General features: G+C 39.2%; 1 protein-coding gene across 4 annotated transcripts in view; it reads right to left on the bottom strand.

The window, feature by feature from the left end:
* The window catches only part of LOC117931640, a 133,507-nt gene that overhangs the window by 52,014 nt on the left and 64,427 nt on the right, over positions 1 to 17,066 (bottom strand). For all 4 annotated transcript variants that reach the window (XM_034852636.1, XM_034852635.1, XM_034852634.1 and 1 more), the window contains exons 10-11: positions 11,407 to 11,539; positions 11,206 to 11,279 (exon numbers count right to left, since the gene is read on the bottom strand). In XM_034852636.1, coding sequence (XP_034708527.1) covers positions 11,206 to 11,279; positions 11,407 to 11,539 — 207 coding nt within the window. The remainder of the gene's footprint in view (positions 1 to 11,205; positions 11,280 to 11,406; positions 11,540 to 17,066) is intronic.

The following is a 17,066-nucleotide window of genomic DNA, read 5'->3' on the forward strand; positions in this document are numbered from 1 at the left end:
GAGTGTTGAAATTTGGCATTCAAAGTTAGGGTTTTAATTTAGGAAAGTATTTTAGGAATAAAAAGGAGAGATCATTTAGGATGATTCAGTTTCCTAATTTTAGGAGAGAATCAAGCTATATTGATATTTTCTTATTCAGTCATTTGTGTATATATATGTGTATGGTGTGTACCTAAAAAATCAATAAAAGGAATTCAGAAATTTTTCACTCTTACAGTACATTTTAATTGGCCTTTACACCAATTAGATCTGAAAAACGCTTTCTTAAATGACAATTTGGAGGAAAAAGTGTTTATGAATTTACCACCGGGTTTCGAAGAAAAGCTAGAAAAAAAAAGGGTTTATAGATTAAAGAAGTCCTTGTATGGTCTTAAGTAGTCTCCCAGGGCTTGGTTTGAGAGATTTGGAAAAGTAACCAAGCTTCAAGGATATATTCAAAGTCAAGCTGACCATACAATGTTTTATAAACACTCAAGAGAAGGAAAGATTGTTGTGTTGATAGTTTATGTGGATGACATTATTCTAACTGGTGATGATAGTCTAGAACTTGAGAGATTGAAGAAAACTTTAACTCGTGAATTTGAGATAAAAGACTTGGGTCCCCTGAGATACTTTTTTGGTATGGAGTTTGCTAGATCCAAGAAAGGTAGTTTCATTTCTCAAAGAAAAAATAAACTTGACTTATTAAGTGAAACGGGTTTACTTGGATGTAAGGCTACAGAAACTCCTATAGAACCGAATTTGAAACTCCAACCAACAAGTCCAGTAGAGGTGATTGACAAAGAGAAATATCAATGCATAGTTAGGAGACTTATTTATCTCTCTCATACTCGTCCCAATATTGCTTTTGCAGTAAGCATGGTGATTCAATTCATGCACTCGCCAAATCAAGGACACTTGGATGTAGTGTACAGAATTTAAGGTACTTAAAGGGTACTCTAAGAAAAGGACTTCTATATGAGAACCGAGGACATCTCCAACTGGATGTGTTTATTGATGCAGATTGGGTAGGAAGTGTAATTGATAGGAGATCAACTTCGAGGTATTATACTTTTGTTGGAGGCAATCTTGTGACTTGGCAAAGTAAAAAAGTAGAGTGTTATGGCTAGAAGTAGTGCTGAAGCTAAGTTTAGAGTCGTAGCCCATGGCATTTGTGAAGTTTTGTGGATTAAACAATTACTTGAAGAACTTAAGGCTGCAAGCCCTTTACCTATGAAGGTCTTCTGTGATAATAAAACCGTCATTGCCATTGCACATAATCCAGTGCTCCATGATAAAACCAAACAAGTCGACGTTGATAAACGTTTTATCAAGAAGAAACTGGAAAATGGGCTGATTGTTATGCCCTATATACCTACGATTGAACAAGTTGCAGAACTAAGGGATTTCCAAATAAGCAGTTTGATGATTTAGTAAGCAAGCTGGCCATGAATGACATCTTCAAGCGAACTTGAGGGGGAGTGTTGAGAATCTCAATCCAATCAGAATTTTTCAGATTTGGTTGTTACCTATTTTTTAGGAATAATCTGATTGCTACCTATTTTTTAGGGATAATTTGTTGTTGTTTTTTAGACATAAGTTGTATATTTTAAATTGATTTTGTTCCTAGAAATTTGGGTGTACAATTGTAGATTTAGTTTGATTTGTTGTAGCTTTTCTATAAAAGGAAGCGTGTTTCCCTTCCTTATTCAATTAATATACAACATTTTTTTTCCTTTTCTACAGATGGTTTGTGGTCCTCATATTAGGATAAAATGATGAAAGTATGTCCATGGGACTTTTGAAACCTAAGACTCTAGAAGGTAATCGGTTTATGAGATGCGTGGCGGTTAGGATAGCTTCCCTCCAGTAAGATTTAGGCATATGTTTTTTAAACAAAAAAGTTCATGTTGTATCAAGAAGGTGGTCATTTTTCCTCTCAGCAACTCCATTTTGTTATGGGGTGTTAACACATGTTGACTCATGAATTATTCCCTCATGTTAAAAGTATGGACTTAGGACTTGACTGAAATAATATTTGCATTAGATCGAAACCTCTTGATAATGACACCAAACTGGTTTTTTATCATGTTATGAAAGTTTGGAAGAACAAAACCCACATCAGATTTGTGTTTGAGTAAGAAAATCAAAGAGACCCTAATACAATCATCAATAAAAGACACAAACTAACATGCCTCAGATATGTTAGGAACAGGGGAAGGGCCCCAAACATAACTATGAATTGGATGAAAGGGCTCTAAACTTCTTTTATTATTATTGGTGGGGAAGGTTGAACACTTGAACGCTTGTGTTTGGCAAGTTCACATACATCACAATGGAAACTGATGCAGCACACAATCATCATTAGTTTCTATTTTTAGTTTCCAACATCATTAGTTTCCATTTTAGATTAGTTTCTATTTCCTACATCATTAGTTTCTATTTTAGGTTAGTTTCTATTTTCTACATTATTAGTTTCTATTTTAGGTTCACCATTAGTTTCTTATTTCTTTCCTAGTTTTCCTAGTGCCCTATTTTAGTTATTTCCTTTATTTTTGCATTACAAACATTATTTAAAGGCTTATTGTAATTGTTAGAGAGGAATTCAATATATTTTTCAGAATTATTCCCTAATTTTCAGATCTTAATGTGATCTTTGTATTTATTCTTGAGTGTTTTTTTGTTTCATTTTGAAACAAACCTTCCGTTGCACCAGAAACTCTCAACATCTAATTTCCTAAATAAAGAAGGAAACACAATCTTAAGAGTTCTAAATGATGATGTCCAAGTCTATGATGATGAAGGCACATTTTTTTTCTTTATTAACAAGGTGGTGTTCAGAAAGAAAGAATACAGATGACTCGCTTGATGTGTCAAGGTAGTATAGCTCATTCCGTCCCTTAGCAAGTCCAATCATCTTCCTAGAGTATTGGTCTTGAAATACACAGTGAGTAGGGTAAAAAGTCAAATTGCAACCTAAATCTTGTGTAAGCTTTTATATAGAGACAAGATTAGTGAACTTGGGAACATGAAACACATTTCTAAGTGTGAGGGTAGGACTAATTTGGACATCTCCTAAACCCACGATAGTGGTTAATAAACCATCTATTGTGGCTATTTTCCTACTACTTGGACAAGGGTTATAGTTGTTAAATTGGTGTGTCATGAATGAGTCATGTGATTTGTGGCACCTAAATCTAAAACCCAAGAATTGGCAAAGATTTCATCCGAGACTTTTAATCTAATGGAAATAGGAAACTTACATGAAAGTGTCAATGAGTAGATACCTGAAGATTTCCTACTTGAAGGTTTCTTAAGAGTTCCCAACAAAACTCGTAATTTTTAAATCTCCTCCTAATTGAATCCACCTTGTTCTAGGGATTTTTCTTCAACTGATTTAATAGAGGGCAAGTTGGCTTGCTCGTTATCCCTTTGTCTTCACCTTCTCAGTCACCTGGGTCTTCTTTTCTCTCTTCTTGTGGTTTGGCACTTCCTTCGCCGCCTCCCTCTAGTCCAGATCTTCATTGTTCAGTCTTTCATTTTCAGTCTCCTATGGAAAATTGAGTAATTTCTGAAACTTTTTCTAAAAAAGGCGTTGGCACTTTTTATCAAAAATCTGTTGGCAATCCTATCCTTGATGTGGTGGAGGCCCAATTTGCTTATTCAAACCTGATGTCCGAGAATTTTAACCCCATTAAGTCTAAACCCAATTTGCCTAAGGAGGTTTCCAACCTAGTTACAGTAAGCCAAGGTGATACTATGGTCTCCCCATCGGGCAAGTTCCAAATAGAAGGCTTGTCCCCGAGGAAAATGGCTAAAGTGCGTGAGGTTTTAAGTTCTCTGGATATTAAGGTTTATTCCAGGAGGAAGAGCAGATGCTCCACAGGTATGTGAGACCTGTTGGAACCGGTTTGGTAGTTTATGGTCTGTGAGGTTTCTCCATGAAAATAATCAGTTGGAATACCAGGGGTTTGGGATCAAGGAAAAAGCGAAGGGTGGTTAAAGATTTTCTGAGGTCAGAGAATCCGGATGTTGTGATGATTCAGGAACCAAAAAATGTGGAGTGTGACAGAAGGTTTGTGGGTAGTGTTTGGACCGTCAGAAATAAGGAATGGGCTGCTCTTCTGGCGTGCAGGGCTTCAGGTGGGATTTTGATTATTTGGGACTCTTAAAAACTGCGCAGTGAGGAGGTGGTAATAGGATCCTTCTTGGTGTCAATCAAATTTGCTTTGGATGGATGCGGACCTCTTTGGTTGTCCACAGTTTATGGCCCAAACAACCCCTCACTTAGGAAGGATTTTTGGGTGGAGCTTTTAGACATTTTTGGTCTATCTTTTCCATTATGGTGTGTGGGCGGTGATTTTAATGTCATAAGGAGAAGTTCAGAAAAATTGGGTGGTTCTAGTTTAACTTCAAGCATGAAGGACTTTGATGGTTTTATAAGAGAATGTAAATTGTTTGATCCACCTTTACGGAACCCATCATTCACTTGGTCAAACATGCAAGAGTCTCCCGTGTGTAAGAGATTGGATCGTTTTCTTTACTCAAATGAGTGGGGGCATTTCTTTACTCAAAGCCTTCAAGAAGCTCTTCCTAGAAGGACATCGGATCATTGGCCGATAGTATTGGATACCAACCCATTCAAGTGGGGCCCAACACCTTTTAGGTTTGAGAACATGTGGTTGCAACATCCTAGCTTCAAGAAGAGCTTTAGAAGTTGGTGGAGAGGTTTTATGGGAATTGGATGGGAAGGTCACAAGTTCATGAGGAGATTACAATTTGTTAAAGCCAAATTGAAAGAGTGGAATAAGGTTTCTTTTGGAGAGCTAAATGCAAGGAAAAAAAGCATCCTCAATGATAAAGCTAACTTTGATGCCACTCAGCAAGTAGGGGGTCTCACTTCTGAACTTTTAGTTCAAAGAACCTTAAGAAAAGGGGAGCTAGAGGAACTAATTTTGAGGAAAGAAATTTATTGGAGACAAAAAGCTATGAAATGGGTTAAGGAAGGGGATAGTAAGTCAAAGTTTTTTCATAAAGTGGCTAATGGCAGGCGAAATAGGAAATTTATCAAGGTGTTGGAGAATGAAAGTGGCCTAGTGTTGAATAATTCCGAGAGCATCACAAAGGAGATTTTACTTTACTTTGAAAAGCTCTACGCGAGTCCTACTGGAGAGCCTTGGAGTGTTGAAGGTTTAGATTGGTCCCTTATATCGGAAGAGAGTGCGTCTAGATTGGACTCCCCTTTCACTGAAGAAGAGATTTCTAAGGCTATTTTTCAGTTGGATAGGGATAAGGCATTGGGGCCTGATGGCTTTAAATTTGCAGTATTTCAAGATTGTTTGGATGTGATCAAGGAGGATTTAGTGAGAGTGTTTGCAAAATTTCACAAAAGCGGGATTATCAATCAAAGCACTAATGCCTCCTTCATAGTTCTGTTACCTAAAAAAAGCTTGACAAAGAAAATCTCAGACTTTAGACCTATTAGCTTGATCACTAGTCTCTACAAGATAATAGCCAAAGTGCTATCAGGGCGTCTAAGAGGGGTACTAGCCAATGAGATAGTGGATGAGAAAAGACGATCAGGGGAGGAATGAGTCGTCTTCAAAATAGACTTTGAAAAGGCTTACGACCATGTGAGTTGGGATTTTTTGGATCATGTGTTGGAGAAGAACGGGTTTAGTCCTAAATGGAGGAAATGGATGAGTGGTTATTTGTCCACGGTATCTTATGCAGTCTTAGTGAATGGAAACGCTAAAGGGTGGGTCAAGGCATCTAGAAGCTTAAGACAAGGCGACCCTTTATCCCCTTTTTTGTTTACTTTAGTTACAGATGTACTGAGCAGGATGTTATTGAGAGCAGAGGAAAGAAATTCGTTGGAGGGTTTCAGGGTGGGTAGGAACAGAAATAGGGTGTTCCATTTGGAATTTGCAGATGATACCATTTTCTTTTCTAACACTAGGGAGGAAAAATTGCAGACTCTCAAGAGTCTATTGCTAGTGTTTGGTCATATTTATGGGCTCAAGGTTAACCTTGACAAGAGTAATATTTATGGCATCAATCTTGATCAGAATCATCTTTCTAGGTTAGCTAAGTTGCTTGATTGCAAGGCTTCTGGTTGGCCTATACTCTATCTGGGTCTTCCTTTGGTAGGGAATCCAAAGGCTTGTGGCTTTTGGGATCCAGTGATTGAGAGGATCTCGAGAAGATTAGATGGGTGGCAAAAGGCTTATTTATATTTTGGAGGAAGGATAACTCTTATCCAATCTTGCCTCACCCACATGCCATGTTACTTTTTTTCCTTGTTTAAAATACCCGCTTCAATGGCTGCAAAAATTGAGAGATTGCAAAGGGATTTTTTATGGTCAAGGATTGGGGAAGGTAAAAGAGATCATCTAGTTAATTGGGATGTAGTGTGTAATCCGAAGGCAAAAGGGGGATTAGGATTTGGGAAGATTTCTCTAAGGAATCTCGCTCTCTTAGGGAAATGGTTGTGGAGGTACCTTAGAAAGGGTTCAATTCTATGGCATCAGGTCATTTTAAGCATTTATGGATCCCACTCTAATGGTTGGGATGCTAAAACTTTAGTCAGATGGTCACATCGTTGTCCTTGGAAGGCTATTGCACAAGTATTTCAGGAGTTTTCCAAGTTTACTTAGTTCGTGGTAGGAGATGGGGAAAGAATTCGGTTTTGGAAAGATCTGTGGTGGGGGAACCAACCTTTGGGATCCCAATATCCAAGACTATTTAGAGTAGTCTTGGATAAAAATATTTCTATTTCTTCAATTCTCGGTTCTACTTGTCCTTTCTCTTGCAACTTTAATTTCCGCCGTAACTTTTCCGATTCTGAGATAGAAGATTTAGAAGGCTTCATGCGGTTACTTGATGGTTTGCATCTATCACCTTCAGTTTCAGATGCGAGATCCTGACCTTTATCTTCTTTAGGGCTTTTTTCAGTCAAATCTTTCTTTCTAGCCTTATCCCAATTTTCTGGTTCTCCTCCAGCTGTTCCTACTAAGTTCGTTTGGAATTCTCAAGTCCCTTTCAAAGTCAAGTCCTTTGTCTGGCTAATGGTACACAAGAAGGTAAATACCAATGACTTGCTACAATTGAGAAGACCCTACAAAGCTCTTAGTCCTGATATTTGTAATATGTGCATGAAGCATGGAGAATCAACAGATCATCTTTCCCTACATTGCTCTTTGACGATGGGGTTATGGCACAAATTATTTCAGTTAGCCAAGATGGATTGGGTTCCCCCGAGGAGCATCTTCGATATGCTGTCCATCAATTATAATGGCTTTGGTTTATCTAAGAGAGGGATAGTTTTGTGGCAAGCTGCAAGCATCGCTTTAATTTGGGTTGTGTGGCGAGAAAGAAATGCGAGGATTTTTTAGGATAAAGCAAGGAATTCAAAGTATCTTTGGAATTCTATTCATTTCCTTGCTTCTCTTTGGGCTTTCTGTTCCAAGGTTTTTAAGGGGACTCCCCTTAATGTGTTACAACTTAACTAGTTAGCGGTGTGCAATTCCAAAGGGTTGGTCTAATCTAAAGAGTTTGTTTGTTTTTACTGTGTATTTTTTTGTTTTTGTATTCTTGTAGTTTAGTTTTCTTTGATGGGAGGATTCCTCATCCTTCTCTTGTACTCCTTTTTTCTATCAATATATCCCTTTGTCGTTTCCTATCAAAAAAAAAAAATTATCCCTTTGCTGCCCTCCATTGTAGCCCCACCCTTTGCTAGATGTGGTTGCCTTACCATGAAGTTTCCAGCATTTCTCCCGTGTATGTCTAGGCTTCTAGCAGTAAGTGCACCATAAGTTATCCTTGTTATCACGATTTGAAGATCTTGATCGATTAGTCTTTTTGTTATCAGCAGTACTAGCCTTCTGATCACTCCCTTTGTTAGCAACCATAGTTGAGCCTTCCATATTTTGGGGTTCGAGCATGACGCTTCTCCTACTTTCTTCTGCTCGAATAATAAAGATAGTCTCATTCGAAGTTGGAAACTCTTTACTTAGAATTTGAACTCTAACTTGGTCAAACTATTCATTGAGACCAACTAAGAAATCATAGACTCGATCTTTTTCAATATAATTCTTCACGATTGTGGCATCCTCAAGACATTGTCTTAAAGAATCCCGTTTGAGCTAATTAAGAAAATATTATGGTGATATATTTCTAATACATGTACAAGAATACATTATATTGGCAGATTACAAAAGAATAGATAAGGAAAGAATAGATAGAAAAAAATCTCTACAGCTTGAAAATATCTCTACAATTGTAGCACTTATCTTTACAATTGTACAAATATTTAGAGCTAGAACCTAGGATCTCCCAAGATTTCTAGCATGTCTCAATGCATCAATGGTGATCAAGTTCTTGCCATAGGTTTTTCAACATATTGGCATACTTCGTGACTGTCTTGTTTCCTCATTTTGTTGCTCCAGTTTTGACTTTAATTTCATATACTTGTGTTGCATCTAATGCCTTCGAGTATGACTGGAGAACTGCATCCCAGATGTCTTTAGCAGTTGTCAAGAACATACAAGTGTCACTAATTTCAGGCATCATTGAGTTGAATAACATTAAGTAGGACTCCCCTAAAAGCGACGGTACAAGAGGCCCAAAGTGAGGAATAGAACAACTCCTCTACTTGTTGTTTGCCACTTCACGTGCAAGTATGGGGCCAAACATGAGAGGGTGTTAGAGAATGATATATATTGTAAGCCTAAATTCTAACAATTTCAGCTTCCAAGAAGTTGGTAGCTCAATTGTTTAATTACATGTCCACCTGTCACCAGCCTTATGGGGCATCTTTTTCCAATCTCCTTTCGTTCTAGCTTGTTTTAGATTTGTAGTTCCTATTTCATTACCCTAGTCACTGATTTGGAAAACCAAATCCCCACCAAAATTGGAGGCTTTAGCTCAACCTGTGGCAAACAAAAGGATCAAGACAAGTAACATGTTGCAATCAGGGAAAAAGCCTTACAAAGCTTTGTCTTAAGTGATGTATTATTTTTTTGAGGATGTGAGACATTTAAACATCTTTTCCTTCATGGCTTTGTACCATTAGACTTGTGGCACAAACTTCTTAACTTTGTTGAGATCATTTGAGTACATCATAGATTTGTGATTGATATTTTTTTTTAATATCAGAAACAGAAAATTCATTAAATAGGATATAAGGTATATGTGAATGATGAGAAATCCTTCCTAGAGTGACATATTCTGATCAAAAGAACAAATTAATAGGATTTCTCCTATATACCACTGAAAACTATTCATGGGAAATGTAATTCTTCTCTCACTAGGGAATAATACACTTACAAAAAATCAGAGGCTTTCAAGGCTTTGAAAATTCCATCAAAAGTAAGGTTCTTTAGAGAGTGACTATAGTCACTCTACTTTGGGTAACATGTTCAGAAAGGAATTTAAAGATCTTTAAGGACAACTAGAAGCATGTCAAAGGTGCATGTTGTGAGAAACATCTGCCAACAGGTCATCTTAACTCTAAATTTTGATGATTATACTTTAGGAAACATAGGCAGATTGGTTTTTGTAGAAGATCAAGGGGATAGGGTGATTAGGGGTCTTTTCCTGGCCTGTGAAGGAGGTGTTAGCCACCAAAGCTAAGGTGTTAATGTTGCTTGAGCTTGATTTTGGCTATGTTATTGTGATTTAATAATACCTTAAGAGGCAGGTGAATCGGTTATAACAATTTCCTAAATCTCTTAAAAAATCTAGGACTTTATAAGGGTAAAAAATAGTTACCTAAAATTTTCTTTCTTCCCATAGTGTAGAGAAGCTACAGATGGGTCCCTTACCTGACCAAACAAACAATGGATAGGTTAGTAAAGTGAGGTGCTTCTTTGCTAGAGGTTTTTGTAGTGAGTTTTACCTCCCCAAGTCTTATACTTTAGAATTTGAAGTTAGGTTACCATTTTGTCTTTTAAGGCATTTTTTTTTTATCAGAAATATAAGAAATATTTATATTATAAAAGTTGAAGAAAAGGATGAGAAGTCCTTCCCACAAAATACAAAACCTGATCAAAGACAAGACTTCACCATACAAGAACTATACACATGCAATACACAAAATAACTTAGAAACCGAAATCAACTCCTCGCAAAGTTATTCACCCCTTTTAAATTACAAACCAAAAGGCAACTGAGTTGAATAACATTAAGTGGAACTCCTCTAAAAGCAACGGTACAAGAGGCCCAAAGGAAGGAATAGAAGTGAAGTAGATCCCACAACGTCCCTTCTGTTCTCCACTTTTCCTCAAAAATCCTAGCATTTATTTCTTGCGACATAATCCAAAGTAAAGTGAGGCAAGCGATTTGCCAACGAGTCTTGCCTCTAATTGAGTTCCCTAACCCTCTAAATGAGATAATCATTATATCTCCAATACTCCTAGGCGACGCCAAACCAAATTGTCTTTTAGGGCTTTGCTCTTTCTTGTTTCTGATTTGTGGTTGATTTTGGTAGTACTTTGTCATTTCTCTCAAAGGACTACTTGGTCTTCTTGTACTTTTAATCTTTGAATCAATGAAATGTTGTTCTAATTCGAAAGGAAAACTCAAATACAAGGAAGGATGAAGGATCCTTCAGCTGCAATAAAAACAAAGAAGGAAAACAAGACTACAAAATCCCAGCCAAAACAACAAAAAGATTCCTTTATACAAATAATCAACCAATATACAATCAAAGCAAATTCCAAATCAAACACTATCAAACACCCCAGCCTAAAGGGGGAAGAAAACCACATACAATAAAAATGGAACAAGATGAAAGTAATATAACACAGATCAGAAAGACTTCAAACAGACCAGCAAAAAGTGGTCTATAAAAAATGTGGAACCATTGAAGTAAACATTAAAGAGTAGCTAAAAAAATTTGTAATCATGAAGAGGGACACCAATGCTGGTCCAGTATGACCACCCAAATATTTTGCAATTCATTAACTTTCTGAAAAAGCAAACATTTGGTATGATTTAGTATATAGCTAAAAACATTTTTGCACATATTTGAAGAAGCAAAATCTAACCAACTGCCTATAAATGATATAATAAACAAGATTTAAACCTTTAGAAAACCAAAATACTAATGTTGACCTATCAATGGTTGATAAGAACTTGTGCACACTGTCAATGGTGAACAGTTGGTACCCCTCACCATTGAGTACTAAGGATTTTCATATCCACAAAATCATATTCATGCCAATACCTTGACATATTATCAGTTGGACCTGAATTCTGTTCATCTATATAGTGATTATATGAGGAAAAGTCATGTTGGCCCTGCATTAAAATTTAGAAACAAAAACAAAAGAACTAAGTAAGAACAAAAAAACAAAGAAAAAATAACAATAATCTGATAAGTTGAATTATTGAGACTGTACACAAGTAGAAAACAGGACAATAGTACCTTGAACTTATGAAGTGGACCATCTGAAACCATCTGGCCTTGAGTGCTGGGAGGATGAAACAAGGTGCCATTGGTTTTCTCTTCAGTCCTTACAGGCTCATTGTCAAATGAGCTAATAGGGCCAGCAACCGCCCTGCAAGAATATAACTCATAAGTATGAAGAAAAAATTCAAATAAACAAGAAGTCCTACCTGTTAATTATATCTGAAGAACAATAAAAAAAAAATGGTTACAATAATGGATATAAAAGAACTTGCACTAACTTCCTTCACTATCAGAGACAAAATATAAAGAATCAGGATTCAGGATTATTCATCACCAAGAACAACATAAAATATGAAGATGCTAGTGCTAGTATCCCAGTAATATTGGGGGAAATGTATAGGAACAACTAAGCATGTTAAGTAAGAAATCATACACTGCCATTCTCATATCTTAAATTATCGAAGTACATTTCAGGAACCTCATATAGGAGTAGTAGTTTTGCAGGAAACAGAAAGAGATTGTATTAAATAAAAAACTTAGGTACAAGGAAGGATGAAGAATATTTCAGCCACAATCAAAGGAAAGAAAAAAAGACTGCAAATAAAACATCACCGCCAAAACAACAAAAAGATCTATATGGCAATAACCACCTAATTTACAACCAAAAGAGCAACCCCAAAATGAAAACTAACCAAACACCCAATGTCAAGGAGGAAGAAAGGCCCACAACGAAGAGATGTAAAGATGAGAATAGTAGAACACATAGATCAGAAAGCAGCTGAATTTGCCAGCAAAAGGAAAGGTGCTAAAAAATATGGGCCCATTAAAATATGCATGAAAGAATTCTGATATACGGGGTCGTTAATCATCAAGTTGAATCTTCTTCTTCTTAAAGGAGAATGAAGTGCAAAGTTGAAAGGATTATTGTGGAGAAAAAGTCTTTTCAGGTAGAGTTTGAAGGTTTGAATGGTGGAACTTGGGTATCGGTAACAGAGAGGAGCCAAGGATTCGTAGTTTCAATAGGATTTGACATGGAGGAGTTGGATTGGCTGATGGAGCATTTGAAGAAAGTTGTGGAGGTGGAGGCTTCCAGGGGTTTTGTACGAAAGATCAGGGGCAAGACTAAGACCCTCTTGATGGAGATATGCTACAATAACAGAGGGGGGTTCATGAAAATTACAGAATTTGTTACAAAAAGGAAACCTCTTTTTCTTGTCGTCCCCGAGGGCGTCAAAGGGAAGGGATGGGAAGATCTTAGGAAGGCAATCCTATCAGTGCAAGAGTATTCTGAACGAGACAGAGGAGCTTTGAAGGAGAAGAATGGTGATATTCGGATGAATGGGGACACTTTCAGAGGAGGACGGTCATATGCAGAAGTGGTGGCAGAGGCTGGTTTGAGGACTGGAGGTACGTGGTCAGCTGGAAAATGGGCCAGAGCTGTAATATGTGAAAGCCAAGAAAAAGTCCAAGACTGAACTCACGAAGGAAGAGCCATTGCGAGGATGATGGGGATGAAAGGAATGGTGTCCATTAATCCCATTTCCGTTTTTAAAGGATGCTTCTTTGTGAGTTCAACAAGGAGAGCGGAAAGGGTTCACGATCAGGGAAGACTTTTAGTGAAAGGAAGGACGATTCTGCTAAGGAAATGGTTGCCTAAGGAAAATATGGTGGTTCAAGGAAAGTTCAGGAGGGGCTGGCTAGTACTGAAAGGTCTCCCTTTCCATTTGTGGGATGAAGTCCAGTTGAATTTCATTTTGAAGAAATGGGGGAGGGTAACGAAGGTGGCAAAGGAAACTTTGAAGCTGGTGGACTTGACGAGGGTGAAGCTGTGGGTGGAGATGCTTCCAAACGTCGTGTTACCAGCATTGCTTGAGGTGGAAGATGGAGAATGGTCCTATACAGTAGCAGTTTCGGTCATCGGAGAAGACGCCGACGCCGACGCTGTCACGTCTGAAATAAACCGTAGCAGGAACGAGTGGGTGAGAGTGGGTGGTTGCGTCTCTCAGTTGCCAAAAGTTGCAGAAGGGCTACGAGGCAATGTTAGGGACATCGAGTGCTACAGAAATAGGGGTCTTCCCCGGGCACGTCATCGACAATCAAGGATGCGTTTGGCAGATAAAGGGGAGATAGGAGGAGGATGGAGCAGATCGGGCCCAGTTGATTATATTGGGCCTGAGAAAGAGTCCTCCTCTAAAGCCCACAAGGTTAGGGCCCAAAGAGGGATGAGGCTTAGTGGGCTTCAAGATGGCCCAGAAGCTCCTCAAGCCCACCAGTCTGCATCGACGTCGTCCCTTTCTCCCCAGCGAGATGCTTCTTCTACAAAGGCGATCGCGAAGTTCAGTCCAGATGATGCAAGGGCCGGCGCCAAGGCTTTCTTTGGAGAAGAAGGTCGGGCCGTTGAGCTAAAGGCCCAGTCCCTTCCCAACCCTAGGCCATCGTCAGACAACACTGTGGGCTGTAAGTGTAAAGGCCCGTCGGGGTTGGGCCAAAACTTAGGAGGAATGAAGCCCTCTGGTATGGAAGTCTCGTCGCGAAGGGAAGAAATTGAAGCGAGGAGGGGAAAGCCCCCGCGGTTCACACGAGAGATGCAACGCAGGAGGAAGAGACGACAATCTCAAAGAAGACATGGTCTAACCTCTTCCCTCCAAGCGCCGATCGACGACAGGGAGATTGGTGTCGCAGTGAGCCTATTTTCACACGGGGATCGTCGTCGTCAAGTGAAGACCGCAACATGGAAGAGGAGTTTGGGATGGGCTTTCAGATGGAGCGAGGAATCAGAGTGAATCCTCTCTCCAGATGTCCTCTGACTGGTAATATTTTGAACGAGGACACCTCGGCGAGCTGCGTGGAAGTCAATCGAGGGCTAACGGGACGAGTGGGGTTTGATCCTCGTGGCTATTCAGACATGGTTTCACCTTCTAAATCAATAACTAGAGGTAAAGGACCAATCTTTGAGGGGATTTGCGAAATTCCGGGAGCCAAAATCTTGGAGGTATGTCAGCCCTCTTCTTCTCAGCCACCCGAGTCTCCTTCTCTTCCTTTCTGTAGTCCGGATTCTCCTTTGATGAATCCCTCTGGTCCACTTCTTCCCAATTCAGTCCCTCTTCCTCAGTCTCCTACGGAAAATCAAGGCATCTCAAAAAATTTTTATGAAAAAGGTGGTGTTGACTGTTTAAAACCTGGTGACATCCCTGACCATGTTGAGAAGGAAAACCAGTGTGCTTTATCTAACCAGATGACCGAGTGTTGTACCCCTAAGGAATCTATTGTCAGGTCGCATAAGGAGGATTCGGGTGATTTCCTTATTGATGGTCTGTCCCCCGGGAAAATGGCCAAAGTGCGAGAGGTATTATGCTCTCTTGACATTAAGGTGTATTCTAGGAGGAAGAATAGAGGCCCCACAGGTTATTGAGACTTGTTGGTTTTGGCTCGGAAGGTTAGGGTCTTCGTGTTTTCCCATGAAAATCATTAGTTGGAACGTGAGGGGTTTGGGTTCAAGGAATAAGCGTAGGATGGTTAAAGATTTTCTCAGGTCAGAGAATCCGGATGTTGTGATGATTCAGGAAACAAAGAAGGAGAAGTGTGATAGAAGGTTTGTGGGTAGTGTCTGGACGATCAGAAATAAGGATTGGGTTGTTCTTCCGGCGTCTGGGGCTTCAGGTGGGATTTTGATCATCTGGGATTCAAAAAAGCGTGTAGAGAGGAAGTGGTAATAGGATCTTTCTCGGTCTCAGTCAAGTTCGCTTTGGACGAATGTGGTCCTCTTTGGATTTCTGCTGTTTATGGTCCAAATTGTCCCTCACTTAGAAAGGATTTTTGGGTGGAACTTTTTGACATATATGGATTAACTTACCCGCTTTGGTGTGTGGGCGGTGATTTTAATGTCATTAGGAGAAGCTCAGAAAAAATGGGGGGTTCTAGCCTAACTCCAAGCATGAGGGACTTTGATAGTTTTATTAGAGAATGTGAGTTGTTTGACCCGCCTCTTCGGAATGCTTCATTCACTTGGTCGAATATGCAAGAGTCTCCCGTGTGTAAGAGATTGGACCGTTTTCTCTACTCAAATGAGTGGGGGCTGCTCTTTCCCCAAGGCCTTCAAGAAGCCTTAATCAGAAGGACATCGGATCACTAGCCAATTGTTATGGATACCAACCCGTTTATGTGGGGGCCAACACCTTTTAGGTTTGAGAATATGTGGTTACAACACACTAAATTCAAGGAGAACTTTAAAGATTGGTGGAGTGGGTTTCAAGGAAACGGATGGGAAGGTCATAAGTTCATGAGGAGACTTCAATATGTTAAAGCTAAATTGAAGGAGTGGAATAAGTTTTCTTTTGGAGAGCTTAAAGAAAAGAAAAAAAGTATTCTCAATGATTTAGCTAACTTTGATGCCATTGAACAGGAAGGGGGTCTCAATCCTGATTTGTTAAGCCAAAGAGCCTCAAGAAAAGGGGAGCTAGAGAAATTAATATTGAGGGAGGAAATTCATTGGAGACAAAAAGCCAAAGTGAAATGGGTCAAGGAAGGGGATTGCAATTCTAAGTTTTATCATAAAGTGGCTAATGGCAGACGGAATAGGAAATACATCAAGGAGTTGGAGGATGAGAGGGGCTTAGTGCTGAAGAATGCCGAGAGTATCACAGAGGAGATCTTACATTACTTTGAAAAGCTTTACACAAATCCTACAGGAGAGTTTTGGGGTGTTGAAGGATTAGATTGGTCCCCTATTTCGGAAGAGAGTGCGCTAAGGTTAGACTCCCCTTTCACTGAAGAAGAGATTTATAAGGCCATTTTTCAGTTGGATAGGGACAAGGCTCCGGGGCCAGATGGCTTTACTATTGCCGTATTCCAAGAGTGTTGGGATGTGATTAAGGAGGATTTGGTGAGAGTGTTCGCTGAATTTCATAGGAGCGGAATTATCAATCAAAGCACTAACGCCTCTTTCATTGTTCTAATACCCAAAAAGAGTTTGTCAAAGAGAATATCAGACTTTAGACCCATTAGTTTGATCACTAGTCTCTACAAGATAATAGCCAAAGTGCTCTCAGGGCGGCTAAGAGGGGTTTTACATGAGACCATCCACTATACTCAAGGTGCTTTTGTTCAAGGGAGACAAATATTGGACGCGGTTCTTATAGCGAATGAGATAGTGGATGAGAGAAGAAGGTCAAGGGAGGAAGGTGTCGTATTCAAAATAGACTTCGAAAAGGCATACGATCACGTGAAGTGGGATTTTTTGGATCACGTGTTAGAAAAGAAGGGGTTCAGTCCTAGATGGAGGAAATGGATGAGTGGATGTTTATCTTCGGTATCTTATGCAATCTTGGTGAATGGTAGTGCTAAAGGGTGGATTAAGGCTTCAAGAGGATTGAGACAAGGCGACCCTTTATCCCCTTTTTTGTTTACTTTAGTCGCAGATGTACTGAGTAGGATGCTTATGAGAGTTGAGGAAAGAAATTTGATGGAGGGTTTCAGGGTGGGTAGGAATAGAACTAGGGTGTCCCATTTGCAATTTGCTGATGACACCATATTCTTTTCTAACTCAAGAGAGGAAGAGCTGCAGACCTTGAAGAGTCTTTTGTTAGTGTTTGGGCACATTTCTGGGCTCAAGGTCAATCTTAACAAGAGTAGTATTTATGGCATCAATCTTGATCAGGTTCATCTTTCAAGATTGG

Source organism: Vitis riparia, chromosome 15 (genome assembly GCF_004353265.1).
Source record: "Vitis riparia cultivar Riparia Gloire de Montpellier isolate 1030 chromosome 15, EGFV_Vit.rip_1.0, whole genome shotgun sequence".
NCBI classification, from domain to species: Eukaryota; Viridiplantae; Streptophyta; class Magnoliopsida; order Vitales; family Vitaceae; genus Vitis; species Vitis riparia.